This window comes from Clavelina lepadiformis, chromosome 2, assembly GCF_947623445.1.
Source record: "Clavelina lepadiformis chromosome 2, kaClaLepa1.1, whole genome shotgun sequence".
NCBI classification, from domain to species: domain Eukaryota; kingdom Metazoa; phylum Chordata; class Ascidiacea; order Aplousobranchia; family Clavelinidae; genus Clavelina; species Clavelina lepadiformis.
This window is the reverse complement of record NC_135241.1, coordinates 19,300,644-19,322,094: the sequence shown is the minus strand read 5'-3', so window position 1 is coordinate 19,322,094 and position 21,451 is coordinate 19,300,644. Positions and strand designations below refer to the sequence as shown.

Here is a 21,451-nt window from a genome sequence, read left to right as displayed (position 1 = left end):
ATGAAATTGGCATGCCACCGGCAATACAAAAATCGGTTTTACTTTGAATTACTTGTAATATTTAAGCAATCCTATATGAGTTGCCAACCTGTAAGTCTTTGGGTAGTAAAGCCTGCAGCCTACCATTTTACAAATTATCAAGTTACAGTAGCCTAGTTTTATTTCATTAATGAAAATACTTTTGCAATCTATTTTAAGATGAAGTAGGCTATATTTGTATGAATTAGATCTATTATTAGCAACAATTACAACTCACTTCAATGATCTTGGACATAATCTGCATTTTGTAATGTATATAGTATAATAAAAATCTTTAATTTTGAACTGAAAAATCATGCACCACTTAAACTCAATGATGATTCCGCATTGTGTTGCCTACCACTCGAGTCCCGGTTACCGAGCATAACTGTGTCCTTTTTTCCGATAGGTTTGTTTCATATATTTTTGTAGTCTTTTCGAAATAAGGAACCGTTCGTAGTAACCATTAAATAGAAGCAAGCGCTAATTAATGCTTTATTGCCAAGAAGCCAGGGACCTATTTCCGGGGTGGACGGGGACATGTCCCCTCAACTTTTTGGAATTCCTACTTGCACTTATATTCTTTTACTGCCAATAACATGCATAACACAATAAGTTTGTCCCCTGAAAACTTTCTATTGCAAACTAGGTCCCTTACTTGCGAGCAAAAATAAGTCTATTTAATTTGGTCAACAAAAATTCAGGCACCGGGCTCTACGATTAGCCTCGACCGCTAACGTAATAACGCCAAAAACAGACAAATCGTTTAACTAAGTATAAAACATAAACAAGATTTACCCTAGAATAGATAATAACAGGTAACACACCATAAGAGAAATGAGAAACCATCAACATCTGATGTAAATGACTTGGTGAAATACTTTACGGATTTGATTTGGTTCTTGACAAATTTGGTTTTAGTCCTGTGATATTATTACAGCCTTGATTTACCTGCATATACGCTACGTCTCTGGCAATTTAGATCAAGCAATTTGTTTTTAATTTATTAGCCAGTATTAGTCGCATATTCAGTGTCATTTGTTCGATTTCACAGAAACCAGCGAACACTTGGAAATTGTTTACAATAAGCCCATAACAACAACGTACCAGATCATAAGCTTAATTAGTTAAAAACAGTTTCAATTGAAATAGGATACCTGAGGCGTTACTTTCAAATTATAGCCTTGTTGTAGAAACAGCAAAGATATACTACACTTTGAACTACAATTTGATCAAGCTACACCATCAATAATGCTATGTTTCGAATTAGTCTAAGCAGGACACAAATTGAAGGCAATTGTGTACGACGTATTGCGTTGATACAATTGAAAATACTTAATTTTCACGTTGAAAAATTCTTTATACAAACGTTGCTATGAAAGCGTCTGTTAAACTTTAACAACCCATGCTTTAACAGTTAAAGCATGGGTTGCTAGAGGTCACCCACAAGAATTTAAAGATGTTTATAAATCAGTAAAATCGCAAAATGTGTAATATTTCGTTAAATATCTATGTTCACACGAATTATTGGAAGCAGTTTCGGTTAAGACGTTTTAAAAAAGCAGACGTGTGACACACATGACCAAATTCCATAGAAACAGTACACCATCGCTAGAGTCTATTTACGTATAAACGTTGCAATTTCCTAAGAACATGTTTCCGATGAACAAACAAACAAATTTAAAATCTACACCACAATAAAAAGCGGATAAATTAGATTTTAAAACATTCCTTTCTTACACCCGGGCAATGTTAATATGAAATATTGTATGACTAAAAGAACGAAAAATTTACCGTTGTTTCGAGCCACGAAAAGACTAAATATTGTATTACACTGATGTTCTTAATAGCAACAAATCAAAAAAGCGCACGAATATAGCGCAGTGCAAACGCGTCTAGCACGTCACCTATAGTTTGTATTGTTATCCTATTTGCCTGCATCACTAAATTTGCATGAACTGGTAAATACAACGTTAGAGTATTATAAAAACAAGCAACTTCACCTTAAAAAGTCGTGTACATCTTAAATCAATAGTCAAAGTCAGGAAAAGGCAGACTACCGGTATTTGCTGGGTTAAAACGATGCCATGAACAGTCGCAAAGTCAAGTAAGGGCGCCGAGCGAAACGTCCTTCGAGTGCAAGTCAATGAGTAAGAAATTAATACTTTAAGAGAGTTTATAAGAGCACCGGCTGCGCATGATCAATCGACTCCCTCAAAGCCTTGAGTACTTTCTATTGCGAGATGGAGCTTTTTGCGTAGCTCTTCGAACGAGTGGTAGGGGGGTAGGTCAAGTCTATTGAAACTACGAACAAAAAAGTAAGTGTTCATGACAACTTCATAATAACAAGTAATGAAATGAAGAATAGTTAACAAATAGTAATTTACTAATAACAACTTTAATTATTGCTATTTTATTATTCTAGCATTATCATTAGCATTGGATTCTAGCTAGGACGGTCGTCGCTTACCAGGTATGGGCCCGGGGAAGTTTTTCAGCAGTGCCCCATTTTTCAATTGTAAATAACTGGGGTCCGTTACTACCCCATAATTCAGCGAAACCGTTCATCGGTACCCTCGATGTACCCGTGACAAATTGCAGGAATCGAACACGTAATTCCGGGTCCATGAGTAAAATTGTCTAAAAAGAGGGTAAATAGCACTTACAAAAAGCACAGCCCATTACTACAGAATACCAAAAAGTAAGACTCTGTTAGATTGAATCATGGTGACTTAATAATTCGACTCACTTTCCAAAACCACTGGATCACAATGTGATTGGCCGAGTATTCTCCCTTGTAATTGGTGTTCTTTCTCCAATCATTAACGTCCACGTCACCAAGCCCACACATTAGTAACTCAAGTTCGTTTTCATCAAATATTTTCACCAAATTGCTCGGAATCAACTCGTTAAATCCCTGTGTAAAAACTCAGACTGTTTAGTTATGTTTTCAACAAATTTACACACCTTTTCAAGAACAAAGTTTTTAGCGTTGCGATAAAACGAATGAGCTGTGACAACAAAATTCTATTGTATGAGGTCCCTGCCTTAACGCCAACACCAGAATAATGCAAGCACATAACAATCATCGTGATCCTTCGATTACGGCAATGTCTGGAAATTAATCCACAGCTATTGCCGAAATTATCCCAAATCCGCAAAATTATGTTAGAAATTGTCGGAAAATCTATACGCTTACAAGCTATCTACAGCTGTGTATGTGGGACCAGCCAGTGTACGTATAACACATGCAATTGTACGTATTGCGTACCTGCAAAAACGCTTTCATCTGTTCCTGCACCCTGGAGACAAACCGCCATTTTATAACGAGCCTGAAAGACAAAGAACGGCCATAAACAAACTGCTCAAAAAGCTCAGCTTCGCTCGCAAAACAAGGTCGACTTACTGAATATACTCGCGTTTGTTTTCATCTGTCACTTGGATATCAGAACCTCCTGGCTTCAGTTCGTTAACCTTCATCTGACCAAACAGTTCCTCGTCGACTGTGAAATAGAGGTCCAGGCCTGTCGGGTCATTTTCCAGAATCCACTTCAGAGAATTGTAATATTCACTGTCCTGTAAACAACAGTTGAATGTGAAGCTTTGGTTTTCTATTAGTTGACACATGTCGCTGAAACTCACCACAGATTCCATGTCCCGCAAAGTAATAGGTTTGCCCAACATCATCTTGTAGAAGGGACGTATGAAGAATGCTGAAAAGGATTAATTTGCTGAATGTTTTTAAAGTTTGATTTAACTTGATGCGTCTGTTTGATATTACTTGATATAAAAATTTTCTGGTTCATGAGAAATAATTTCTAACATACCATCGAGTAGCTTGCCGTGAAAAACCGCCATCCCCGCAACTCTTCCAATAAACCGGAACCATTCGAAATGGTCGTCATTGCACAGGCCTGAATTGGGATTGATCTGAAGGGTGTAGTTGTCACTGCCAAGAAATTTAATTGCATTCACCGACTGGCTTGTTACATATTATACACGACAACATTGACGAAGTTTTAATTCGCCAAAAAATGAACTTTTTCGGAAGGAAACTTAATTTCAGAGATGTTACAATCTGTGGGGTGCATAGCTGTGGTTATTTAAGGTCGCTGTGTTAGGAAAAAATCAATCTGTTAGCAGTTGGTTTGGAAATGGCAAGGAGCCTTACTTAGAATCCGACAAATGAATTTCGGTTGGTTTTGGGCCAAGATATGGCATTAATTATTTATTCCTGTGCTACTGACTGCGTAAGTAGTGTGAGAGAAAAAAATAACACGTGACTTAGAATAGCAAGTCTGTTGACTTGAAAAAAAGCAAAATAAACAAAAACTATCCTATTATACATATAATATACAACATTGCATAAATACACGCGTACAATATTAAAAATTTGACCGGACATTTGACTTCTGTTAAAAACTTACGTGGCCGAATATTCAAATAAACCATAATATGGATTGAACATTTCCTTCGACAGAAGGTAGAACCATTCTCTGGCTACACCTCCATAGTCAAGGCCCTTTTCCTTGTTGAATTCAATCCAAAGCCGGGCCTTTAGAAGATCTGCCTTCTTAACTCTTGTTATGGCTCGATAGGAATCATTTAGAATAGTTTTTCGATCAACCTTCATCTCAAACCGATTCGGAATGTCGCGCTGTTAAGTAAATATTGTAGGTGAAAAAGTTTGTTCGTTTGTTGATGAATGGTCGAATCACAAAGCTGAAAAAATTAACTTACAGGTACAGTCTTGCCCAATTTGCTCTTGAAGAACTCATACTTTTGCTTATAGTCCCGAGAATAAGGCACAGCCTAGTTTCAGAGAAAAATTGAAATAGTGAAAATAAAGACTTAAATCAGCGACTTAAACCGTTGAAATTCACTAATTAGTAATTACATACATATGAAGAAAAACGTGTACTTACCGGTCCAGTTATTTCTGGATTTAACAATCTTGGATCTTCCCATTGGGTTTTATGGTTAACTAAATATATAAGAAGCATCCCGTAAACATTTAGTACTCGCCAAGACAATAAATAAAAGGTTATATAGTATAACATGCTTTGAAGAGACCATCACTGAATTAACTGCAATTGCTTTGAAATGAGTTATAAATAATAAAAGAAGTGAAAAAGCTTACTGTGATCAACAAAGAAAATCCTCCCGTCTGTGTGAATTCTTTCCTCCCAGCCAGCCTACAATGAAAACAAAACATTCATTGCAGTCTCATATACTCAACATAATCGCAAGTGAAAATCCCTCGTATGTGAAGTGAATGACACAAATCTTGAAAATATTTCCTAGCTTGCTATGGTATATCCAGTTATCCACGTTGGCATAATGCTCACCGGTAATGGTCCGAGTTCATTGGCACTTTTAATATTTCCCCGTTTCTGTGGAGGTCTCTTAGATCGCGGATCGGTCCATGTGGTTATCTGTCGATTATGGTCAATGAAAAACACTCGACCCCCAGGGGCAGTCCTGGAAGACGGCATAGGGTGACTTAGTCAGTGAGTATTCACTAGCAGTTATAAAGCATGCCTTATTTCGGAATATATATATAAAATATTACACTCATTTAAAAACATGAATAATGCAGAGCATTGATGATTAGGTAAGAATATACAATATACATGCAAACAAACAGAGAGGACGATTGAAATTAGAACGCTTTCAATAGTTACATAAATTCATGTCACAAATCCTTACTTCATTTCCCATCCCTTAGGAAGATAGTTGGATGAATTGGTTGGTGTCGAAGAGGTTGATCTTGTGTTATTTGACTTCTGCTGATGCAAGGTGATAAAAATAATCCAAAACACAAATTTAATGTCAAATGATTATCACACAAATAGAAAATATTGACAAGAGATGTTAGATATAAATAAAAAAAACTTTCCTTCACAAACGTGAGATACACGGATTAATAAAACCTAAAAAACTGCGATAGTATAACAGTTCAACACCAGCCATTGTGTTGATATAAAAAGGCACATCACCGTAAAATGTAAAGCCCCTTACTGCTGTCGAGGCGAGAGTTGGTCGGTTCCACTGCGTCTTCTTTTTGATATGATCAACGTAGTACTTTCTCTGGCTCTTCGGATCCACTCGTACTGACCAGCCTTCTGGTAGGGGCTGATCGCCGTCTGCCTCCACGACTTGAGACTGCGAAGTTGCATCTACACAAAATATAAGCAATAAAACTTTAAATTGAACATAAATGGCGCAGAACTGCCTTGACGGCATTTAAACCTATCAAGGCTATTTTAAATAAACATTTCTAAGGCCTATGCCTAAGGGTGCACGGAATCGAACAGGAATCCAAATATTGTGCATGAAATGTAAACCATGTTATTGTTCTGACATAGAAGAATTTTGCAGACAGGTGTTTTACTGGTGCAAAAAGTAATAAAACGAAACATGCCAAAGATTCAGGATTAACCTTGGAGACTGTGGAATGAATTCAGCACATTTAGTTATTTCAGCAACCAAAAGCAATAAATGTATCAATTTCTATCATTTATCAAACAGGTGACAAGTTTCAGCATGACTTTCTTGCTGCTAGTTGCTCAGTCCAGACTAAGCAAACTTGGACCTGAACAAATCTCAAAACTTAGTGTCATTTATCATTTCTCTTCAGCAAATCACAAGTTATTCCTGATTCATAACACAACAGAAGTTCAGAACAATTGAAAAACTACAAGGAAAACACCTTGACAAAATTTTAATCTGTAAATTTACTTGTTGGAGCATTTGTGAGTTGGGCTGGTTCTTCATTGGTCGGAGGTGCAGCTTCTGATGAATTTACGCTCTGAGAGTCAGTAGAGTCGTCACTTATAGAGGTTTCTTCAATCACCTCCCACTTCATAACAAGGTCCAATGATGAGGTTTTACTTACACAGGGTTAAACATTAGCCAAAGGCAAGTTGTTCAATTATATGAGCAAATCATTTACAAAAGGAGACCATCAAATATATCAATTATCTTACCAATTGATCTTCATTATTATTTGTCTGCGAAGTGGAAGGCAGCTCACTGGCGTCTTCACTAATATGCCTTCGTTGTCGAAACTGTCTTGCTGCCACTTCAGTTATAGGAGTGCCGTTCCTCGAAGATGATGAAGGAGAGGATCCATTTGCTGTCCGTGGCTGTTGCGGAGGTGATGAGGAGCTTGTACTGGAGAATGACGTGCTCGATGAAGAGACGGGCACTGATGCTCTGTCATTGGAGTTTTCTCATTTTAGCAATTATCAGTTATTAAAACAACAACTACTCATTGACAAGCTATATGTTAACGTCTACATCTATGACATTGTGTGTAATTTAATCAAGAACAAACAAATATGAATTCAAAAATATGTTAATATCTACTTGGATCAGAACATCTCAGAACAAAATTACAATCCCTTTGTAGCAAACCTAGTTGGTCGATTCCATTGCACAGTTCTGGTGCTGTGATGTACATAATACATTCTTCCAAGATGATCTTGCCTCTCCCCCCATCCTTCTGGGAGCGAAGATTCATCATCGACTACCTCCCAGTCACCCTAAATTTTATTTTATTCAGTTATTTTACCGTTCTTCTATTTATTTTTCTTGTTCAAAGCAATTTTTTCAGCTTATTCTTAGGAACAATTTTTAATTTATAAACCTTTTCAACTGAAGAACTTCTCATTTAGCTAAATGACACAGCTTTGTTTGAAGATAGCATTTACAAAACACATCACATGGCTTCATAGTGATCACTAACTTAACATTCAGAATATCAACTCACCTCAGTAGGAGAGTCGTCCTGATTGTCACTAGATGCTGGGACGTCGATGTATGAAAGTTTCAGACGCAAATGTCCTTTCACTCTTGACTTTGAACTAAAATGAGTTTAAAAAGTCAACACAGCTTCTATTGAATTGAATGAACAAATGCATTTACAGGACAAGTGAGTAAGCAAGAAAGAAAATTAACCAAAGTAAGTAATGTAGAGAGCAATTCTGAAGTGACGGGTTACACCATATTGCTACCAAAAAAATAGCAATATGTGGCTCCATGTAAACTTATTTTACCTTCTGGGCCGAAGAGGAAATTCACGGTGAATGGGAGGTGTGTTAGGATCTTCATTCTGTCAATGCATGCAAGTTATCACCAACTCACAAAAGAAAAATTATGAAACATCAGACGTTAAAATCCAAAAAAAATCAACAGCCAACTTACTGTAATATATGTGCTATTAATAGGAATATCCACTTGTCCCAGAAAATCGTCCCGAGTCTATAAATTTGACACAACCACATATCATTCTTGTACTATCAAAATATTTTATTTTTAAAACACAGAAGACTTATATAGTTTATTAAATGGAATACATTGAAGCACTTGCTAACAACCAAATGTATACACATAATAAGTCAAGACAAGTTTTTAGGCCATGATATTATGCTACAAATGCAGAAAGTAAAATCTAGTGTATAAAGAGTTTCTTGTTACTACTTTAAATTAAAATATTGAAACAACCATTAGAAACAATAGTGTATCTGATTTCATGTCACCAATATTCAACACAGTAGTGTCATTTTCTGGCCTGGTTTCACGTATTGTTTATGAAAGATTTGTTTTAAAGAATTTGTAGTTAGAAGTAAACTTTCATTAAACTTATTAGAGTTTATAAGATAATAAATCTGTGTACAACTTCGTACAATAGCCAAGAAATCTGAAATCTTTAATCAAGCAGTTTCATTCTGTAACTACTTACACAATCATGTAGGTTTAGTTGCGACTAAATAAAGAAAAAAGAACTTGTTTGTTCAAAGTGAAATTTTAAGCCCAGCTGCATGAAACCTCCACAATTAACCACAATAAGAATGCTCAGCACACAAATAAGAGATAACCAACCAAATGGCTGCTGGAAACCTGACAAAGCAAAATCATGCTCTTTCCAACTACTTAGAGATGATCGCATTTTCTATTTCCATAGCAATGGAATGTTATTGAAAATATAACTTTTAAAAGTAAATGATTTAACTCAGAAAACCGTATTTAACACTTTTTTAAATACTACAGATGACAATGATAGTATTGTGGCAAAACATGTACTGTTCCCCAGCAACAATGTCAAAAAAGTGACTTTGTTAAGAGTTAACAAACGTATTACTTTTCACCTACAAGTTTCAATTTGTCTACAAACATCACAAAAACGCCATGTGACGATTTTATACCACACAAAAGTGTCTGAGCGATATGTGCTTGCCGTTGAAAGGCCATTGAATTCTAACTGTAAAACATATTTCTTGCTGTGAAAAATACTCAATGCTGCAAGCATAGTACTAATTTATTGAAATGCAGAACAAAAAACAGCAAAGAAGCAAAACAGCAAGATCAGCGTTCGCCAGATGAAGCCAGTGGAAACCCGTAATGCAAGCAAAATGATAACGGCTGGATAATTAAATAAAGCTCCATCTGTGCTTTGCATCAAAATTACTGGAGTAATTCAATGGTTCTCACTTGTCACGCTCACACTATAACCACGGAGATTACCGAACGTTTAAGCGCAGGGTAAGTAAAGAAGTCGAAAGAGATCAATAGCGACAGCTATTTGTTGGAGTTGTATTGGACAAGGCGCATTGCAATAAAGTTTCGACTGACGTATTCACGCAACATATCGGTTTTTAATAACCAACGTCAGATTAGCTTCGATCTGCGATCCTTGTGAGGTCATAACATGGTGAAAGAAAATTTTTCTTCTACAACTACAGGCTCAAAATGTGCTGAAGTGCTTGGTAAGCACAAAATAAACAAGTAATGGCTAAAGGCGTTATCGGACCAGCATCGCGTGGACAGAATATTGCACAATCGCACACAAGAAACAATACCAACCGACTGGAAGAAGACAACATAAACAAAGGACAAAAAAGCCTAAATCGTAAAGCCGCAATAAAGGATACAGATTGCGCAACGCACCACTGAAGCTTTAACAAATTCAAGTTGCAACACAAGTCGTTTTTCTACACACCCACATTAACACGATAATAATGTTTACCGCAAGCTATTCCAAAAATAACAGGTCATGAATGTATGAATTGGGCTTCATCACGAAGGTGTATTTATGAAATTTATAACGATTTTATTATCTTAGGGAAAACAAACTACAAATTGTGAACGAAATTTGTGACATACGACCTTTCTTGCCTGCTGCGTCGTGTCAGCCATTAGTAAGAAGTTTGACAATTATGTTGCAATATCGAAGATAACGAGAACAAGTTATCAAATAACAAAATCTGTTATTTTAATACATTGCCTAAATGCTTTGCGACATCTTAAACATTACAACTTTTGTCGAGATTACTTTACTTACAGTATATGACTGAATAAATGGTAACCAAACCAACAAATAGTAGTGATAGTAATAACACCGTTTCCGGAAATAACACGCACTTAGAAAACGTGAACTGAGCGGTAGAATTTAGCTTATTCAGGACGCTTAACGGGCTTCGAAAGTATCATTACATTAATAGGGAAATTTTCGAGAAACATCAAACCAAGTCAGACAACAGACAAAACAACATTCTGTTTCAGCACACACAACAACATACAAGCACGGAAAATGACTGTTACTAGATTTCGACGTTTTTCGCTATGGTACAGTGGTACTTAACAACGACCGTATATTTCAAGCAAATTTGTGTTGTAAAAGTAAAGTTCAGGAACGGCTAAATAAAACGGAATTTGAATCTAAAAAACTTTAATCTGAGAGATATTGAGCATTTGGACATAGAACATGGTTTTCAATTATCTTTATGCAATTAGTGGGAATTTGCTGTTTATACGTTTTACAGTCAGGAGATTCGTCGTTTTGAAACTTGCACATTTATTTACCGGTGTTTGCATCACAAACATTCCGATCTCAAAATAATCTTTGAACGGATCACCAACTTGCAAAGAAAACCAATACTTTTATATTCCGGATTTACTGAACTTAAACGTCTACTAAATTAATACCATTAGGGTTACCGAAGCAAAAAATGCCTGCTAAAAAAGGTGTACCGCGTGACCAAAATATTTAGGGTAACCTTGACGATATACTTAGCGCTGTGGACTGAAAGATTTTACAGCGAAATACAAAAAAAGCCCATTTCTTTTATAACGTCATCCTCCGATCGAGTTGATGAAGAATTTTCAGCAATGCGGTCACGTGAACACCGTGCGTCGTTATGCGTCACAAAATCAAACTCAACCATGTGACTTAGTAGAAAACAGACAGTGAGAAAACTGGGAACTTTCCGCAGCAAAATATTTCCAAAATTTTCCGTTGCGTATGGAAGGTTACTTTGGGGTAGTTGCAGTTTATGGGATATTTTTTTCCCCAAAAAATCGAGTATGTGCAATTATACAAGATGTATGACTCTACTTCATAACCACGCGTATTAATAGCAAACCAAAGCATGCCCAAATACCAGTTCTTCCCAAAAGGGTGTGCTGATACTAGGTTAGAGTTCACAAAGGTTTATACACAATAACCAGTCTTAGATATAAAAACGATGGCTTAGACTAGCGCCGTCGATCGATACTAGGGAAAGAGTAAGTGGGGTGTTGCGTGCATGAAGATGCCAACACCTGCTATGCAAATACTGTATGAGAATAAAAACAACAATCTCATAAAGAGAGCGGCTTCAGCTGATACTCGTACTTCCAGCTTACACGAGCCTTACAAAATCATAACAACACAAAGATTTCATATTTTCGTGTTAAGCGGATATCCGGTACACGCACGTAGCACAAGCAGCAGTTTCACAACAGAACATTTGCAGAGCCAAAAACACAAAACCTTACCTTACTTCGATCGTTTTACAGCGACAGCGCTTAAGTGAGTAAAAGTGAAATACTCGGGCATCATGTAACCCAAGTTGGGTATTTCCGCTATCTCTGCCATAAGAAGACCAATTCTCGGAATAATTAAGTAAACAGCGTCACAGTGAGGTAAACGGAGGTAAATAAAGGCTTGGACACTAGGCACGGCTAACGACCAAAACAAATACAAATATATTCACTGAATGAAATACGATCAGGATCGCGTTGCTTAGAACAGACTTGTACATAATAGTTTGAAACACTGGACGTTCCTGAACTGTTGTTATGACGTAACGTTTTTTGAGTACAACACCTTATTTGGATGTTGGTGCTTACGTAAAACAACCCAACTGAGTGCACTCGACTTTTAGAAATAACGAGCACCATTCTTTTTCATATCTACAATGCATACGATGAGAATACCAAAACGATTAGGTACATTCTGGTCGATAATTCTGATTGAAATATGCTCGCCTAAATGGCATATGTAGCAGCCGCGTTGGCCAAAGTTTGTCGGCTGGAATAGAAAATATGACAATTACAAAGTCTATGTTAGTGGTAAATTCTCGGGTATAATGTCGGATGAAAAGGATAATACGTATTACGTACACACCGATTTCGGATATGACGCCATCACATGACGCCGAATCATAACAACACAAGTGACACGGGAGGAATGACGTCACTCATACAGTTTGGGTTGCAACAATCTAACGCGGGTAAAAACGTACACATTCTTCCTTCTTGTTCTTAACTTCACGAATCAAAAACGGATGCACCTTTCATTTTGTTAGCTTTATAGGGTAGCCCAAAAGTAAAACGTTTTGTGTATTCCAAGAACGACTGCCTTTAAAATGCAGCTACATGTAGGTGTAGTTACTGCGGATGACGTTTACACAGATATTGTCGGTCGAAAAGTCCATTCAGCAGTTGCCGGTGGTTGATCATCTAACCTGCATAATATCCCGTTTGTAAAGTACTGATAGCAACGGCGCATGTTTCCTTTATATTGGGAGTGGAATTCACTTAAAAATTATGCAGTTAAACAAGGCAAATCAAATCCCAGACAAATAGTATGACCATTTCGGACAACCACGATTTTGAATAAGTCTACTCTATTCAGATGCATTATGCATATTACTTCAATGTTATGAACCACCAGGTCGAAGAAATATATATATATATATTGTTTAATTTTAATAACAACTTTCGAGTCAATTCAAGGTATAATATATCTCAAAAGTAACAAGTATTCAGTGGCAGCATGTAAACCGGGTTCTTGGTTGTAAATAATAAGTTGTCACATTTTTTTTTGTTTAACCCTAAGCATGTTTACTGTTGGTCACTTCCAAAGCTGCATAAAGTCTCTCAAAACCATGTTAATTAATCTAAGCTAACATGAATTCATATCAAAGTGCCACTTTTAATTTCAAACCTATACACATTTTTAAACATGCATATATGTTGTTAAAGTTAACTGGTTTGATAGTAGTAAAAAAGCTACTGTCATTTCTTTGTAACTGAACAATTCTTTTCATTTCATTACACAAAAATATTGCTATAAGTTGCAATGACAATTATTATATAAGCACAAACAGATCAAGATAGTACCTCGGGGATTATCTGTAATTTAATGACGCAAGCTTGAAAAATGCGGTGACCATTTGGAAGTCGATTTGGAAAACACAAAAATAACGACAGGAAGTTGTTGTACTAAAGTATATGAAAGGTAGCCAGTAAACTACCATACCACTCTACCAGTAAATTCTTAAGTTGAATATTGCACCAGAAACACTATTATATGTGCGTTTGATAAGTTCATGTTGCATGTAGCAATTGTGTTTGTAATGACTAAGCAAAATAAAGCATGAATGATAAATAGTGTTTTAATCATTGACCAATGTCAATTTGTCATCTCATATCATGTATGTGGGTCTCATTTATATAACCCAAGAAAGGTAGATAACCAAACTAAAGTCGGATTCAACATCAAGATTTGGATTAAAATAGGAAATACACTTAAAGAAAAACAAGGCCAATAATAATACAATAGGTCTCAACCTTAACCAGCAACATAGTTTTAACACTTTCTTGATCTAATTCTATTCGCAAATGTATGTGAATTCTTAAACCAAATTGCAATTGGTTCTATTTCTATGTTGATTGTATTGCAACTGTGGCTTTCCAGTGTTTGCCTCCTGAAAGCAAATCCTAGTTACATAATATACACCAAATCGTAGTAGGTTTCATAACTATTGCCAATATAAGCAATGGACAAAAACGCCTGTGCCAACAAACCACAAAGGTTCTGCAAATATGGTAAAATACATTAATGACTTTTAAAATGCTGGTGGCAACGAATCAAGTTCTGTGGAAAGGCAAAACTACCAGTTTACCACGTTCAAAGCATAATAACAGTGTAAGCTGAGTACTACACAGCTACTATAATGTCATAAATATGGATAGCCAATGTCATATTGTACTCAAAATTCTTTTAGGATAACATAATTCACTGGGTGAAATAATTTTGCCATTCTCCACAGTGATAAAAGATGAAGTAGTATAGAATATGATGGCAATAAAACTGGTCAAACATATGAACACATTGTAATGGAATGCGTATGACTTTGAATCATAAATTACATATTTATCCGAAGTATATAGAAATTTTAGTAAACACATAGCTTAATGCATATTTTGGCATACAAAACTAAACAAGCCCATTTAAACAGAAACTGCATTGATTCTAGTTAATACCAAGACCCGCCTTTACTTATAATAAACTGCTTGTCAGTTCATCAGCTTTCTACCCAGCCGCTTATGTAAAGAGAATATCATTTAAAAACACTTTCCAAACACAACGAGCTCATTACAACACTACAATACTATATACCATAGGTATCAGCACCAGAAGTTTTCGTGATAATACAATCAGGCTAACTCTTTTCATAACATGTAAGTAAAACTTCATGACATATTGACATCACCACAACAAAGTTTTTAGTTGCCTATGTGGTAGATTTGTTAAGACTGAATTAACATGGTGTTTTTATCACTCGTATGATATATATATATTTGATTCGTGAAATGGAAAAGATTATTCTTCGTCAGAGGCAATAAAATAATTTATCAAACAACTAAAACATTTGACAATAGAAACTATTAAGCAGATCACTTACCAAGCGATTTTCATCAAAAACTTCAAATAAAATCCGATTTTCACGAGGAATGACCTGAAACATTGTAATATGCTGTAGTTTAAAAGTGGTAAATCTTTAAAATAAATTTACATATATACGAAGTTTGGTTACAGCAATAAACTGCAGAAGCATGAAAAATAAACCAGTACTATATATACTTACTCGAAAAGTGAATTGTTCATTCCAGACAGGATTTAAAGTCTATAAAAATATTACAAAGGCTAATGTAATTGTTTCGGCTTTAAACATCGAACAACATTATCATTGTAATATAGTTATGCAGAAAGTCAAATTAGTGTATGATCAAAACCGTATGTGTCTGCTTGACTGTCTGTGATAGATAAATTTGAAATAAAGTTTATTCGATGTTATCAACTTTCATTATAAACAATAAGATACCTTCTTTTTTGTTTTTGTGTTTACAGAAGCATATATTTTCGATATATGTCCTGCTCCTGAGCGCTTGGGTTTATACAATGATACTGTCACATAGGGGTCACTGCAAGAGAAAAAAACGAAAACATACAATTATGAAACATTTAAAACGAACAAAAAATTCAAAATCTACAATTAAAAGTGCAACACTACCATTATACACGAATTCACCTGGCACCAAAAATATCTTTTTTGGCCAGACTATGTCCAGACAACACTTGTATTCGCACCAGGCGATAAGATACATTTCCCTGAAAAAAATATGTTTACTAATTACTACTAATAAACTATTAATTATACAATTATAACAATATATATCATGTTAACTAAACACAACTTAACAGTCTAAAAAGTGAAAGTGACACTCTTAACAGTCTTTTAAAATGTGCACATGAACTATTAAGAGATAATGTGACAGATTGTCCAGTCATAAAAAGTAGCAGCCACATCATAAATACTTTTCCATAAACACTGATTAAAGTTTAACTAACGTCTTGTGTCTGATGTCCATAGATATTTGACTGATTATCTGAACCAGCCATTGGCAAACAATGGATATCCACAGATGTAAGTCCAACAGTATATCAATACACCATACAAAAAATTTTTATTGAGAGAACAGCAACTGCTCTTCGTTCTATTTCACACAGTAATATCCATGATATTGATCACGATGACAATTAAAAGTTCTAAAACAATCTAAAACATATCATAGTTAAACTATTTCGCATTTTATCTTTTCAATCAAGCTAAAGCTAAAACGGGTGCACAAAACTTTTTGACCCAAGAGCCGCATTGTATGTTGAGTTTTCACAATGAGGCCATGTCATAACAATTCATGACGTCATAATAAATTTGTTAAGTCATTTGGTCCCATCTGTAGGCTACCAGCTCTACAAAAATTTTCAGTGGTAGCTTGTATTGTTCTTTTATTCACTATTGCCTGTGGGGAGCGAAAAGAATGGTGCTATAGCAAACACGAGCTCTTGTACTGCTTTTCTCTTTTATAAAATAATAATATGGATTGCCTTGTTCGTGGTTACAAAAAAATAAACTCAGAGAACATACATATAGGATAGGCTTTAGCTGTACCATCTAAGTTAAGTCAATGAATAATATAATTGGTAGAATAAATAATTCTGATTGCCTAACAAAAACATGCATGATTATGTTCAGTATTAATTACATTAAGCATCACAAAATAAAAGCGTGGGCCGCAGATTACCCACTGCTGAGCTCGAATGTATGATAATAATCAAAGACACACATTTACCATTTTCGTCAAGTTCAAATTCTACAAACCCTTGACTTTGTAATTTAATCATCATCATTCTAGTGCAGAGGTATACATTGTACAATCATGTGACATGATACATTTGTATACTTGACCCCCACAGTAGAAGATTTACGCCAAATCCCTACTAGAAAGTTTGCTTTCAGTGCGCTGAATAAATAGCTGATAAATGATGTAACAAAATTTGCGCCATGTCAAAATAATAGGCTACTTGTAATATAGAATATAGTGCAAAACAGCAATTCTATGCCAGAAAATGGGTGCAGAAGCCAACTTTCTTTGCCAGATTTGTCTGATGCATCATACAACATACATACAAGGAGGGCACCAGACGCCAAAATGATCCGTAATATAAAGTGTGATACCTGCCTGGAAGCTACTGTCCTCGCTGAGACCATTAGTCTAAATTATGAGATGAATGTATGAAATGTTATAATATTTTTCCTTAAGCCCAGTTGAGTTAAATAGCTTCACTACTTTAAGCCACATCAAAAAATAGTCTCTACTTCATAATTGTGGCATTTGGGTGAACATACCACCTGATATAATCAGACTGTGGTACCAAGTATGTAACGAAAATATACGTACAACTAAAGAACTATTGCATTTGCATAGTGTAATAGCTAGGCCTAATAGGTTATATGGGCCAGCATGTTAAATGATAACCATTAACAGTCAGCAGCCTATCAGCTGGACACCATTGCGACAGCATAAAAAAATCAAAGATCACTGCAGCTAAACATACTTTCAATCAAGCATGACGCTTTGTCATGAAATAAAGCCTGAGGTGGCAAGAAATCAAACTACCACAACTCAAACCTAACCACGAAATCCAGTCAAGGAATTTTGTTATGGCTTTGTTATTTATAGTGAGGGTCTTCGCTTCACTGACATCCATTTTATGTTACAGACATCTTATATTTCAAATTCAACATTTGACTTGAAAAACAAATAAATAAATACGGTGTTTTGCTTAAACAGAAGCCTCCCTTTTGCTCTTTTTATTCAAATCGTTTTAAGCAGCTTCTAACATTTTCTGACCATAATAAATTTATTACACCAGTGAAGTTGTATTTAGACCCGTATAGAGGAAGAAATTTGTAGTCCAGCTTCCAAACTCATTTAAGTTGTAACTGAATATCATGGAAATGCTCTTGGCTTGGGGCAAAACATTGGTAGCAAATTTCGTTGGCGTAGTTTTGACTAACGGTAAGAAAAAATTCCAGTTTTACTAAAGTTTTAGGTATGTCGGATTAGCTAAGCTCTGCATTTACTGGTGAGGTGATGTTGAACGATCAACAATGTTCCAAGTAACCTACCAATAAGTAAGCGTAATTTGCAACCTAGCCCTAAGGTGTTGGATTTCAATAGAGTGAAATCTTCCAGAAAAGTATGCGTTTTAAGCATACGTCAGCTTTTGCGTTGCAACGTCACAATAACAGCAATGAAAGCATAGAGGATGTCAGCAGCAGTGTTTTCAGCTCTGTGATTAATATGTTAAGAGATATGAACGGAATTGACGACGAAACGTCGTGAAATAGGAAAAGAAAAATTGCTGTGTAACCGAGTAAAAGCAACGATGAGGGTGATCAAAAAAGTGAAGGGTGTAGACCTAAACGAAAATAAAAAAGTGTCAAAAATGATGCTTTGACCACATGTGATGAAAGCATGGAAGATGATCATGAGTGATTATAACAATGCGAATACTTAACCAAACTCTACTTTTAATCAGGGGCGTAGCCAGGTTTATACGATATTGGTGGGCGTGGAGCGAGTACATTGAAAAAGGCGCTGTTGTCAGAAAAAGCTTTTTTCCCATTTTGAGTTGCATTCCAAACTTTTTTACAATTTATAAAAGTATAACCAGTAAGCAATTAATCAGCGTTAAAAATGCTAAAACTTAAGTACCGGAATGCTTTTACGGTAGGTTTTCTTTTCTCATACACTGATGTACAGCATTGAAGCGATTTTCATTCATCTGTTGCTTGAACACACCACCTGCACGTCTGCTTAATTTCGCTTTTGTCAACTTATGATTTAACTAATTATGGGTTTAGTGGCCGTGTTAGACTTTTAGTTGTTACCAGCAATTATTACCTTAATGATTTTTGAGCACGTTTTAAGCCTTTTCGGCTTTGTCACTTTTTCCGGTTTATTGGCGCGTGTTAGTAACAACTGGCTTGATTTTTCGCCCCACCGTGGTTTTGACGAAAAATAAAATGATTGATAGAAGTGCGTGTCCACCCTAAGTAACCCGAAATTAGTGAAACATCTCCACTTTTTAAAAAGAATGCTTTTTACACAGTAGACAAAATAGCCGTTTCTGAATTAGTCTACGCCGACATAACTTTGTGTGGGATGTGGAAACGAGGCATCTCGAAAGAGCGACCGTGTGTTTTTGTGTTTAAAAGTCAACTATTTCGAAATACTGTGCGATGTGTAATAAATATGAACAACACGGATGGACTTTGAAGCAAATGAACGTTTTGCCCTGCCGCTACCTAGCGGTCATTGTCGCCGAGCTCTACAAAGGTATAGCAGACCCTGGGTATAACTACCTATTAACATAGGTATCTACCGTTTTACCTTAAATAAAGTTGATCACTATTGCTTTTTGAACTACTCTGCGTTTACATATGATATTTCAAATCTTCGGGCAAAACTTTGTTTGCTTCTCGATCAAATCCGCAGACGCGAAGCTTTGGGAAACCCCATGGTTTACTAAACAAACTTAAACATTGAATAAACGATTAGGCACCAAGATTGTATCGCTTGTGCCCAGAACAAACCAAATTTTAAGCCAAAGCAGGAACTGTCTCCAGAATTCTGAAGACGTGGTTTGAGGAAATCATATCAGTAGAGGTTTGTCACTGAGACGTTTTCAACGAAAAATTGAATTGGTAATTCCACAGCGTGCATTTCTCATTCATTTTGACAGACACTTGGATTACATAACAGTCAACCCGGTGACTACAGTGGTTAGTTAGGATATCGTCGCGCAATCCCAAGTTCGAATCTTAGTAAAGTCTTTGGAGAAGGTATTATGAATCTCGCTTCCATGTAGGCTATTGGTTCTGTTGAGACATGAGCCGTGACAAAGTCCAACTAAAGCACAAGAATTCAACCAGCATAAACATAACACATTTATCGAAAATAGCAGCTCCCTGCTCACACCCAGGCTTATTCGTTACTCTTACAACACAATTGCCTGTTAAGACTTTTATCAAACCTAGGTTCGCTTGCTACGTTGCCACACAGTGTATTAGTTACACACTGAAAAAGTTAATTCAATTTGAATGTCCGCGAGAATTGTTTCCGCCTTTTCGTATCGTTTCACGGTTTAGAGATCAATGATGGTCTGCAACTAAAACAGATATTTATAGCTTCAAATACAAATGGTTAATTTTTATCTCTATTGCGGTATGTGCATCAAAACTTCAGTATTTCCAATATCTTTTATCGTTTAAAGGTCGAGTGAAACACTCTGCTTGTATTTCAACATAGAATACCCCACACTGCAAACAGTTGAACGCCCCCTTACGCGCTGACATTCTTTTGGATACGAGTGACCGCCTTTGAAAACAGACCACTTGTTCAGACGCGTTATTTCTTTGTAGGTTTGTGGAGACGTAGAACGCTATTCTTGTTTGAATAGCCGGCTTTTGACCAAATACGACGCTAAGAGATTACCTAAAACGAAGGTAAATATCTTTGTTACACACTCACTTGTGGTTTTTATGAAAAGATATTAAAGGCTTTGTTAATAAAATTTGTCATTCAGTCTAGCGCGAAAACGGTAGCATACTTCCATTATGTATAAGGCTTGTACAAGCGTATGAGCCCGAGTACAAAGTATAGTACAGAAGTAGATTCAGTGGACGGACGTTTTTTGTTGTCAGTGTAAATAACGGTGTCCGTTTGGGATCGGTTTAAATTTGTTAAACGTTGTACGAGCAGGTCGAATAAGGCAAAACAAGTGATATTTAAAGTTTGGTAATCTATCTGTTTTGCCCGCAATTGTTGCTAGTTGTTTTAAATAGAGATGGCTGACAACGACCCAAAAAGCGTTCAAGATCTGACAACCTTTGTTCAGCAGACTCTGCAGGATATGCAAGGCAAATTCCAGAGCATGTCAGAAAATATTGTTAATCGTATTGATGACATGGGAGGTAGAATTGATGATTTGGAGAAGAACATTGCCGAACTCTTATCTCAAGCAGGAGTAGATGAAAATGAATTAAGTCAAGTGGAGTAATTGCATTAAAATTGCAGTAATACCAGTACACAAATTATATAGATTGCAGTTTTATTTTGTAATACATCATCGCACTGTAAATTCATAATATTTTGTATGATATTTTTTAATATGTTCTTATGTTCCACATTCTTGTTTTGGAATTCTTATTGGTTAGGTCAAAATATTTAAAGGTATAAATATGTAAGATTATTTTAACTCGAGGTTAAGTTGTATTGTTGGTTCGTGCATTCCATATACTGCTTGCAACTAAATGTTGATGTGCCATGTACTGTATGTGATTTACTAAGTTCTATTTATAACAGCAATAGGATTTGAAAAAAGTATTAGCATATGTTTTCAGTAGTAAATGTATTGAACTGGCTTAGTTTTTCGTGTCTAGTATACAAGTGCAAAACCACAGGATGCCTT

At 35.9% G+C, this 21,451-nt stretch overlaps 1 protein-coding gene and 1 long non-coding RNA gene across 3 annotated transcripts; one reads left to right on the top strand and one right to left on the bottom strand.

The window, feature by feature from the left end:
* Positions 1 to 1,006: 1,006 nt before the first annotated feature.
* On the bottom strand, positions 1,007 to 16,210 carry LOC143445190 (E3 ubiquitin-protein ligase NEDD4-like). 2 transcript variants are annotated; one of them, XM_076944110.1, is made up of 25 exons: positions 15,983 to 16,210; positions 15,663 to 15,742; positions 15,456 to 15,555; positions 15,219 to 15,257; positions 15,036 to 15,089; positions 8,227 to 8,283; positions 8,079 to 8,134; positions 7,793 to 7,886; positions 7,438 to 7,565; positions 7,008 to 7,236; positions 6,760 to 6,880; positions 6,040 to 6,197; positions 5,728 to 5,807; positions 5,367 to 5,499; positions 5,159 to 5,213; positions 4,944 to 5,002; positions 4,759 to 4,830; positions 4,446 to 4,675; positions 3,846 to 3,967; positions 3,661 to 3,731; positions 3,425 to 3,594; positions 3,290 to 3,350; positions 2,768 to 2,935; positions 2,489 to 2,658; positions 1,007 to 2,322 (listed from the first exon to the last, which is right to left on the bottom strand). In XM_076944110.1, the coding sequence occupies exons 1-25, from the start codon at positions 16,031 to 16,033 to the stop codon at positions 2,220 to 2,222; spliced, it is 2,661 nt and encodes an 886-aa protein (XP_076800225.1). In that variant the 5' UTR covers positions 16,034 to 16,210; the 3' UTR covers positions 1,007 to 2,219. The 2 variants fall into 2 exon arrangements, with proteins under 2 accessions (XP_076800225.1, XP_076800226.1); XM_076944111.1 differs by having other exon boundaries at positions 5,728 to 5,804; positions 15,983 to 16,209.
* A 1,877-nt stretch (positions 16,211 to 18,087) lies between these two features.
* On the top strand, positions 18,088 to 20,832 carry LOC143446887 (uncharacterized). The gene is made up of 3 exons (XR_013113985.1): positions 18,088 to 19,647; positions 19,724 to 19,823; positions 20,403 to 20,832. It is a non-coding gene; the product is annotated as an uncharacterized LOC143446887 (long non-coding RNA).
* Positions 20,833 to 21,451: the final 619 nt, after the last annotated feature.